Source organism: Olea europaea, chromosome 15 (assembly GCF_002742605.1).
Source record: "Olea europaea var. sylvestris chromosome 15, O_europaea_v1, whole genome shotgun sequence".
Taxonomy (NCBI): Eukaryota; Viridiplantae; Streptophyta; class Magnoliopsida; order Lamiales; family Oleaceae; genus Olea; species Olea europaea.
The window spans coordinates 25,837,223-25,848,627 of NC_036251.1; the positions used below are offsets into that span (position 1 = coordinate 25,837,223).

The 11,405-nt window shown below is 36.1% G+C and overlaps 1 protein-coding gene across 1 annotated transcript in view; it reads left to right on the plus strand.

Annotated features, from left to right (window-relative positions):
- The window catches only part of LOC111411458 (vegetative cell wall protein gp1-like), a 9,262-nt gene extending 1,532 nt beyond the window's left edge, over window positions 1-7,730 (plus strand). Inside the window, exons 4-5 of the mRNA XM_023041988.1 lie at window positions 3,500-3,504; window positions 5,708-7,730. Coding sequence (XP_022897756.1) covers window positions 3,500-3,504; window positions 5,708-7,390 — 1,688 coding nt within the window. The 3' untranslated portion in view covers window positions 7,391-7,730. The remainder of the gene's footprint in view (window positions 1-3,499; window positions 3,505-5,707) is intronic.
- The last annotated feature ends 3,675 nt before the right edge of the window (window positions 7,731-11,405 follow it).

The window sequence follows — 11,405 nt, forward strand, 5'->3', positions numbered from 1 at the left end:
GCAGATCATAATCTCCTACTATCTAAGAGTAACGAATCCTTTATTGATCAATCACAACCTTCATACGATTCTTGACACACCCGAACGATGTCGTATTAGCGGCCCCTTTCAGAGCAACATCCAACACCGCCAAAGTGTGACTGTCCTCATATAAGGTATCATGACGACCTCAAGTCAAAGAACCAATTCCACTACCGAACGTTAGAGATTAGCCACTGACACTCAGATAGTTATCCATGTGGAATCTCTTAGCGGGTCTCCAATGTTTTATTCTATATCAAAACATCCACGTGTTCATTTAAGTGTCACCACACTTTAGCTCGTGAGATCAGCTACTTACTTCACAAGTAAGAAATGCCACACGTGATGGTCTAACTGCATTAACGATATCCGTATCTCGTTATTACTTACGACCATGGTTTATTCAAGATCCAATTATATGTAATTTGTATCTCACAATCACAACTCCTTGTGATCAACAGATTATCTAAAAATTGGATTTTCGGATTCTATTATTTAATATTATTTATTATAAAATTAATTTAAATAAATAATAGATCTCGCCAACATTAAATGCATTAAATATATTAAAAGCGTTTACAACCTAAATTAATTGGATCTAGGGCATAACACTTACAGTTTATTCTTCCTTGCATTCCTCTCAGCTGGTCTCTTTTGCGTAGCCAAGAAGAAGAAGAAGCCTATTATGGTTCCTGCGGCTGCTTGTGAGGAACCTGACGAACCACAAAGACCTCACGGCGGAGAAGCTGCGGCGGCCCATGCTCATGGTCATGGAGGCGGAAAGATAAGTGGAGGAATGCATCCTCATCCTCATTCTTCAGGCTACAATCATTAGCATGCCAAAAAATCTGCATTCGTATTTCCGAGTTATTGATTGACACCTTTGGTACAATAGATTGAAACGACACAAACGTTAAAAAAAAAAATTAAGATTTCATTTAACTATCAACTGTGATTTGTGTTTTTGTTGGGCTGTGTTTTAGATATCGAACCCTAATTTCTTCTTCGTTTTCTTGATTTTATTTATTTATATAGGATGTTTAATAAAGGATTGGAGAGTAACAAATGTCAAGCCATATATTGTTTCATTTTGGTCTCTATGCAAGATATTTTTGTGTGCATCTACATTCGTTATCAAATAAAAAACCATTGTCGCCTTTTAGAAATCGAATCCTAATATCTTCTTGGTTCAAAAACCCTTTTTCATTATTAAATTATCTTAATTTAAAAGTTGTATCCATCCAAATGTCCATACGTTCATACGGTGATAAGCTGCAGGACAAAAACATAGTAACTAAATGCCAGCATAAAAACGAAATAAACGAGAAGAAACTTTTGAAAAAAGGAGTGGGTAAGGTAAAGAAGAATAAAGTCACTCATTTAATGTATTTGCACAACTTGATTGACAACAAAGTGTGTTGAAAAAATTTCAGTCATTGATTTTAAAAATAAATTTTTAAATAGATAGATGTGATATTTGCCAACTCATACATTAATATTGTAAATCAAATTATAAAATATATTGTACAAGTAACATGATTGAGTAAAGGATCATGTGGATGAATTATTTTAAAGTTTTCTAAGATATGTCCAAATGCTGTCACGACATATACAAAATAAAGCGAAGTAAGTCACTGTACGTGTCATGTGCATATTCTTAGTACTATAATCGTGGACTTAGCCCCCGTTTGTTTCTCATTTTTGAAAGAATGAGAATGAAAAATATAGTCGTTATGGGCTCCACATAAAAGATAGAAATTCAAATTTAGTGGCTTAATGTGATGGAAAACGATCATATTTTTCATTTCAATGGGAAAAGAATGAGAAACAAACAGGGGCTTACTTTTGTCACTTTGTACGGAAATCATTTTGGACAGTAGCTACCCATTGAGTAGTTAAGCTTTGTTTGATTTTACTTTATTGAAAATTATTTCTCTTTCACACTTATTTTCAATTACATATTTTATGTTTTTTTATAACTTTTTTATTTTTAATCATACATTTGCAAAAAAATAAAGAAGTACTTCTCGAAAAAACATTGTAAAAAAGCGCTAAAAATTAAAATTGAACTTTACAGTAAGTCACTGTTAATATGGCTCAATAGGATTATCCTTGATCTCAACCTTGCTCAATATCATCACGAGCAATTACTTCATGTACAAAATGATACTTTACGTCAATGTGCTTAGTCTTTTCATGGAACATCTGATTCTTAGTAAAAAAAATAACAATCTAATTATTACAATATACTATAGAAATTCGCAAATCTTTATTGTTTTCACGTATTAATCAACTTAGCCACATCGCCTTCTTACATGCTTCTGTAAAGGTCATGTACTCTACCTCTGTTGTAGACAAGATTGCTGTATTTTGCAAAAGTAGCTTTCTAGCTTATAGAGCACAACCTTCAAGGGCAAAAACGTACCCTATAAGTGATTTCCTCTTATTAAGATCCCCTGCATAATTTGAATTCGCATGCCAATTGACTCCATTTGTATTTATAGCAAAATGCAAGCAAGCATTAATTGATTCCTTCAATTATCTAAATATTCATTCCACTGCTTTCCAATGTTTATTGTCAAGATTTGTCATGTACCTATGTTCATTGTCAGGATTTGTCATCTACCTACTAACTACATGTGCCAAATCTAGTTTTGTACAAATCATAATATACATAAGCACTTATTTATTTTATTGTATTAAAATATTTTCACAACTCAACGTGCTGGATAAACAAATATTGTTTCAGTCTACCCCTAATGGACAAATATCCTATTTTTCTTTTGTACTTTTTTTTATTATTATTGTAATTTAAAAATATTAATCAACATATAAGACATCGCAACTAGTCCTAAAAAAATTACTTCTTTTTACAAATAGAATTTTAATACTCACGAATATGCATGTTTTGGAAGTTTAGAAAATTTATGCTAACAATTCGTTTAAAACTCAAATAAGAAACCGAATTTCAATTTTAGAATCCTGAAATGGGTTAAATTCTGCAAACCTTGAATATGGAAAATAACAACTAACGAGGATTTTGTTTATTTTCTTAACAACGTTGATATTTTAAGATAAAATTACAGATTAAGCATCGTTTGATGGGGACTAAAATCATATTTTCAGTAGATTTTGATTTGATAAAAATCAATGAAATGTGTGGGGTTAAATAGTTATGAATCTTATAAAATGTGTGATTGAAATTAGTCGTTGACTCTGATTTAATTGAAATTTGAATTTTAACTTCCACCAAACATGGAACTAATCACAACGTTGTAATTCACTCTTTAATTCAACTTTGGAATTCGTTCTTAAAGTGAAACATTTTTCACGTGTTATGTTTTATATACTGATCCATAAAAGATTGAGAATTTTCATTATATCCGTGCAGAAATAATTATGAAATATGGTGGTAGGTGGAGTTTCAAGTAAATCATTAGCGGGAGGGCTGTCCTTGCAATTGTGAACTGATTTAAAGCATGTTTAGTACAACTTAAAATTCAATTAAAATTAATTTTTTGATCGTTATTTTATTATTTTAATCGTCATTTTTGAATTATTCTCTCACAAGTAGGACTCATTTTATCTCTAACGGTCAAAAAATCAATTAACAAAATTCCTAGCAAACAAGCACTTAATTATCTATAACAAAAGTTCTACAAACTGCATTATTTTATCTGGAAAAGTAATTAATATCAGAGAATATTTTTATTACTAATCATATTGTAGACTCTGTTGGGAGGCCAACGATAAATGCAGTTGTCCGGATCTAGTTTGTTACTAAAATGAAAAAAAAAATAAAAAAAATTATGTTGATGACCAAAAAAATGACGTCAACTTCAAAGATATTTGGATTGAATAAAAATGTTGTAAAGTCAGAATTTTGATAATTATACAAAAGAGAATTTCAGATCGGATGCCATTCTCATGCACACCATTTGTCCCGTTGTATAGGTTGATGGACTTAATATTGCCACCTGACCTTTTCAAGGTAAAATGTTTCGACTAGGGCTACGTGCCATTGCCTTTGAAGGAATTTAATTGGTTGTTAAGTTCCGCTACGACAGAGTCATATGATACTAAACTTGTGTCCTAGGATAACACGTCATCTTCTTTGGTTTGTAAGGTATGCTGTTAAGAAAAACGCTTCTTTTGTCATGTCACGATGATATTTTCATATTATTTAGCCCTTGTTTGACAATTATCATTTTCAAACTCTTTTTTTTTTTCAACATATACATTTTCAATTACATATTCACAAAATAAAATATTTTACATGTAGAAACCCAAAATTTTTCTTAGTTTTTGATCACACATTCTCTAAAAAATCACTATTCAAATCCTACGTTTCCAAATAATAATTTTCAAACAAGGGCTTAATCTTGCAATTAGAATACTCTTCTTTCCATAATTTCTTCCTCATATAGATATGTATAAGATCTATGGGACAATTACTACATCTTGTGCTATAGTCATTCCTATCTGATAGAAAGGGTCGACGTTATTGATTTCGGATATGAAGAGTAATATACATAGATAGAAGCAAATGTTACGAAAGTGGGAAAAAAATCCCTACCTAACCCAATCTACTCCTTCACCTCGATAGTGGAGTTAATAACTATGAAATTTGGTGGTTGATGGAGTTTTGAGAAAACCACTAAGCGGAGGATTGTCCTTGCTATTGTGACCCGATTTATTTATCTGTAACAAAAATCGAAATTTCTTATAAATCGATTTATTTTTATCTTGAAAAGGAATTAATATCTTATTATATATTTAGAGAATATTTTTACTAATATTCATATTGTAAACACCTTTATTCAATTTCGTACCATCCAGCAATTTTACTTAGGTCCACAAAAGTACATGTAAACTTTCAAGGTATAAAACTTCAAGAGATTTTTAGATTATTTATTTTCCTTTCTTTTCTTCTCAATCACACATTTTTCAATAAAATAGTATTACATTTAAATTATTTTTAAAAAAATTATTTTTTAATCACACATTATTTCAAAAATAATATTGCCAAAATTATAATCTACGATAACTCAAAAACGTGAAAATGTTCTATGAGCATGCTATAGTGGACCAAACAAATAATTGTTTGAACCTTTTTACTTTTATGTTGGAAAAGAGCTGTCAAAAACGAAACTCTATGCAAATCGAATATATTTAGGCCATGTTTGGGAGCGATTTTTTGATCAAAAAAATTGATTTTTTGACCGTTATTTTACTATTTCAATCGTCATATTTGACGTCTTCTCTCACAAGTGGACCCCATTTTTCTTCTAACGATTAAAAAATCAATTCTCAAAATCACTCCCAAACAGGCTATTAAAATATATTGGGAATACAACCCATGTTTTTTGTAATCAATATTAGTGTAAAATAAAAAAATTAATAATGTAAATTATATCCCACGGTGAAAAAAAGAATTGAATTTACACAACTACTAATTTTTAATTTCATTAAACTTTACAGATGAATTGTGTATATATATATATATATATAGCTAATGTCTCTGCAAGTGCATAATCCAAAGGGTCTGGGCTCTCAAAACTAGTTATCAATGCCTTCTCTCAAAAGCGTAGCTAAGGTAGCTTACCCTTACTATTCTCCTCCACCACCATCACCCCCTCTGCCATGTAATCCTACTCCACCGCCTCCATGCACTCCTCCTCCTCCGCCACCACCTCCTCCTGTTGCTCCATATACACCCCCTTGTCATGGCCAACATTGTGGACATCATCATCATCCACCTAGTGCTTCACCACCAACACTACCTCCATTCAGCCCTCCTCCTCCTCCGCCGCCGCCGCCGCCGCCGCCTTCTCCTTCTGTCACTCCATATTCACCCCCTTGTCATGGCCAGCATTGTGGACATCATCATCATCCACCTAATGCTTCACCCCCAACAACGCCTCCATGCAGCTCTCCTCCTCCGCCGCCGCCGCCTCCACCACCTCCTCCTGTTGCTTCATATTCACCCCCTTGTCATGGCCAACATTGTGGACATCATCATCATCCACCTAGTGCTACACCCCCAACACCGCCTCTATTCAGCCCTCCTCCTCCTCCTCCTCCGCCGCCGCCGCCTCCACCACCTCCTCCTGTTGCTTCATATTCACCCCCTTGTCATGGCCAACATTGTGGACATCATCATCATCCACCTAGTGCTACACCCCCAACACCGCCTCTATTCAGCCCTCCTCCTCCTCCGCCGCCGCCGCCGCCACCTCCACCTTCTTCTCCTGTTGCTCCTTATTCACCTCCTTGTTATGGCCACCATTGTGGACATCATCATCATCCACCTAGTGCTTCACCCCCAACACAGCCTCCAGGCAGCTCTTCTCCTCCGCCGCCGCCACCTTCACCTCTTTCATCCGCAAGCCCACCACCACCTCCTCCTGTTGCTCCACATTCACCTCCTTGTCATGGCCACCATTTTGGACATCATCACCATCCACCTAGTGCTTCACCCCCAACACAGCCTCCAAGCAGCTCTTCTCCTCCGCCGCCGCCACCTTCACCTCTTTCACCCGCAAGCCCACCACCACCTCCTCCTGTTGCTCCATATTCACCTCCTTGTCATGGCCACCATTGTGGACATCCTCATCATCCACCTCCTACATCCCCAACACCAACTCCGACACCCGCATCGCCGCCTTATCCACCGAAAACACCATCCAATGGCCCGGTTGTTCCGCCACCTAAACACTCAAAACCACCAAGAAACTCACCAAGTCCTGGTGGCCCAATTGTTCCACCGCCTAAACATTCAAAACCACCAAAAGGCTCAACATCTCCTGGTGGCCCAGTTGTTCCGCCGCCTAAACATTCAAAACCACCATATCCCTCACCAACTCCCGGCGGCCCAATTCCACCAAAAACTCCTGCACCAACACCTGGTAAACCACAAACCCCAGCTTACCCACCATATTATTCCCATCCACCAATTCCTACCAAGCCTGGTGGTCCAGTGTACCCACCAGGAGGTCCAGGAGTACCCTACACGCCGCCAAATGGGGGGCCTATAGCACCTTCACTAAACACCCCTTTTTCGCCGCCGTCAAACACTCTCGTTCCACCGCCTTCAGGTGGTGGCAACAACCACACAACCATAATTGCAGTGTGCGTTTCTCTTGGTGGTTTATTCTTCCTTGCATTCCTCGCAGTCGGTCTATTTTGCTTAGCCAAGAAGAAGAAGAAGCCTATTATGGTTCCTGCGGCTGCAGCGGCTGCTTGTGAGGAACGTGAAGATCCACAAAGACATCACGGCGAAGAAGCTGCGGTGGCCCATGCTCATGGAGGTGGAGAGATAAGTGGAGGAATGCATCCTTATCGTCATTCTTCAGGCTACAATTATTAGCAAGCCAAAAAATCTGCACTCTTATTTCCTTGTTATTGTTGAGACCTTTGGTACGTTAGATGGAAAAGACACAAACAAAACTCAGAAAAAAAAAAAAAAAATTAAGATTTCATCTAATGTCACGTACCAATTGTGGTTTGTGTTATCGTTGGGCTGTGTTTTAGAAATGGAACTGAAATTTCATTTTCGTTTTCTTGATTTTATTTATTTATGTAGGATGTTTAATAAAGGATTGGAGGGTACCAAATGTCAAGCAATTGTTTCATTTTGGTCCCAATGCAAGATAATTTTGTGTGCAGCTACGTTCATTATCAAATAAAAAACCATTGTTGCCTTTTAATTTCTTCTTGGTTCATAAGTCTTTTTTTCATTTTTAAATTATCTTAACTTAAAAGTCATATCTATCCAAATGTCCATCCGTTCACACCGGCGAGGCGATAAGCTGCAGGACAAAAACCTAGTAGATGAATGCCAGCATTAAAAATGAAATAAACGAGAAGAAACTTTTGAAAAAAGAAGTGGGTTAGGTGAAGAATGTTGTGGATGAATTATTTTAAAGTTCTCTAAGATATGTGCACATGCTGTCACGGCATATAGAAAATAAAGTGAAGTCAGTCACTGTGCGTGCCATGTGCATATTCTTAGTACTATAATGGTGGATCCGGCTTTTGTTACCTTGTACGGAAATCATTTTGGACAGTAGCTAGCTACCAATTGAGTAGTTAAGCCTTGTTTGATTTTAATTTATTGAAATTAATATTTCTCTTTCGCACTTATTTTCAATTTCATATTTTATGTTTTTTTATAACTTTTTTATTTCTATTTTTATTCATACATTTGCAAAAAATAAAAAAAATAAAAATCAAAGAATCACTTCTCGAAAAATCATTCTAAAAAAGCGCTAAAAATTAAAATTGAACTTTACAGTACGTAATTGTTACTATGGCTCATAATTAAGTTATGAACAGAGTGTAAGCAAACAATGCAAGTCCCAATGTATCAACCATGGAAGATATTATGATCTGGATCTTGAACAAGAATTTAGAACTGGTTACAAAGGAAAAGATGTCTTCTTGAAAACTTGAGACAGCTGTGCTTTTAGAGTGGCTATCAAGACCAAAAACCATTTGTCTAGATAGGCAATTGCCGTATCATCACCACCACATGAATGAAAGAAATGTAAGAAGGAGCCCTCTGAGGCACAGCGTAACTGGTGGATCAATCAACATTGTCTTGCTTCCAGCGACAAAGTGGAGGTTCGAATCCTGGTGGAAACTGCGGTCAGATTTATTTGGTATGGAGCAATCACTTTGGAGGAGGATCTCTTGTGCGCAAAAGTGTACAGGTGGTGGAGGGAACCTGTGATCCAATTGAAGCATAACCTGCGATTTACCTCCTTCAAGGTTCTAGGGGCAAGGGTCTTGAGGGTCTAAGATTTAGTCTAGTGTAAAGCTGAGATATCTGGATTAAAAAAAAAAAAAAATGAAATGAAATGAAATGTAAGAAGGAATGTGCTGAGGGTGTCATATATCATTATCACTATCACTATCCTATCCTTCCTACTTTATTAAAAGGGGAATGAGGAATCATTGCAGCTATGTACAGTATTTAGTTCCGTTTTGTCTCACTATAGTTGTGAATTTCATTTTTTTCTCACCCTTTCTCGAGGACACTGCACATACGAACTGGTGTGAACAGTAATTTGATATAATATTTGTCAGTATTTTATCAATTTGTGTGACGGTAGATATGATTTCTCCCCTTTTCATTTTTCCCTTTTATCCTTTTGAGAAGGAAACAACATCGTTTTCCCTTCATTTGTGCAAAAACGACTCCGTTTCATTTCCTTGAAGAAGTAATTTATTTTCAGAGTCCATCAAGAATTCATATAGTAAAACTCTTTTGGATATATAATTCTAGAAATCTACATTGAGAATTCAGAATTTTAAAGCCTTCTGTATTTGTTTTTCTGTTGTCATCTGCTGGTAAACGGGCTACTGAAGTGAAATCTGAGTGGGCTGCTGTTTTGGTTATTTAATTGGATTGGCTCTGGTCCTATGGATGCTGGTGGAGCATGTCAGTATACAAATATGGATTGCAGTTAAATTTTTATAAATAAATTCTGTGTATCAGTATTAGTATTGTGCCTAACCTTCTCGGCTAAAGTTGGATTTTTATGCAAAAATCGTGATGCGGAGGAGTGGGCCTATTGCTTATGGGGCTGGGCCCCAAAAGAATAGTGCTTGGGGCGGTTTCCTGAGCCTGATTCTAGGTGATATAAAGTTTGATTGCACCTCTCCTATCTGCTATAATTTTTCATAAAGTATAATGCTATAAAGCACAAGTTGTGCTTAACACCAGTATGCATGGTAATTAGGTCACACTCACATCGTCCGATGAAGAATAAAGCATTTTAACTTTATTGGACATTGTGACAGTAAATCCATTGCAAAGTAGACCGGTGCTAAGCTCCACTTGAGCTAAATGGCATTAATGTTGGGAAAAAGTAGTAGTCGTCCAAGGGCGAATCTAGCATGAACATTCAGTTAGGGCGGATGTTGACTTTGACCATTGATCGTTGACAATCAACATCGTAAAAGTCCGATCCGATAGGCTGCCGGTCGTTTATTAAAATTTGATTAAATAATATTAAAAATTAGTCAATATATATGTAAATCCGCCAAAACGTAAAACTTATATACATATGAAATTATAGTTCAATACAACCCAAAATAATAATAAAAATATACAATACAATTTTAATCTTACTTTGTAATTGTAAACTTAGACAACTGAATTCTACGAGATCTCATATTTTGAAAACGTTGCAATAATATAAACTTTTTCAATAAGTACGATGTTCCCTAAACAAATGCCAATTAATAAAATCTAAACCAATTGAGTCGCTACATTTGTATAATCACATAATAAATTTTCCAATCAATGAGATCATTCAAAGTAAAGAGCACGCAATAAATCTACCAACAACTAACCAAAAATTGGAAAATTAAACCATTAGTCTATTGTCTACTTCATGAAACAATTTGATTTCTAATTTCTTAAACCTCACTCAATAAAGAATCTATTATCAAGAAAAAAACTAGAAAATTAAACTAACCCAAAACTGGAAAATTCAACTACTTCGTATGCATTTGTGGCCTGTGGGCATGTAATATATAAGCCAGAGGACTCTGGACTTTACAAATCACATAGCAGAGTTGTCGATCAAAAAGATTTGCTGAAACTGGAACGTGCGCTGGTGTGTGCCTGTGTGGAGAGGTTTTGGGAAGGAATTGGGGAAAAAAGAACTCAAGAATGGTTTCCAATTTGCTCCTCTCTACTGCGGTTTGACGGGAAGGAGATTAGGAGAAGATTTCCATTTTCATTGATTTGGTATTTGAGCAATTAGGCCTACCTAATTAAAGCAAAAAAAAAAGGCCCCCCACTAAGCCCAACTACCCAGCAGCCCAAGTCTGTCATCACAGATTGAGCCAGCCCAAATCCTCTCTTCCTCTTCTTCTTTCTTCCTTGCGTCTCAACGTCTGTCTCAGCTACATTTCGGCGGACGGTGGTTACGGCGAATCCAGCTAGGGCGGCCGCCCTAGCTCGCCACCACCTAGATCCGCCACCATCCTTACATGAGAACTTGATTGCCACTTGCTTTATTAGGATGTAAACATAATTTATTTTCAAGATAATTGATATTTTGGTTAATGTAAATTGAATGAAGTGAAGAAATGAGTTAATATTTGACCTCTTAGCAGTAATACTTGTTAGAGAGAAATAGTTGTGGACTTCTTTATTTTTGGACTCTTACAAGGTTCAACCGTGCTCCACGAAACATAATCTAGACTTTGAAGAAATCATCACCAACTTTAAATATCTAGAATATGCTAGACTTGCGCATATAAAATATTCTAGAGACTCATTACTAGGTGAAAATGAAGACCACCACATTCATAGAGAGAAGTAGAATTGTGAACCCACCGCCAATGAAAGAATTCTCCAGAAAATT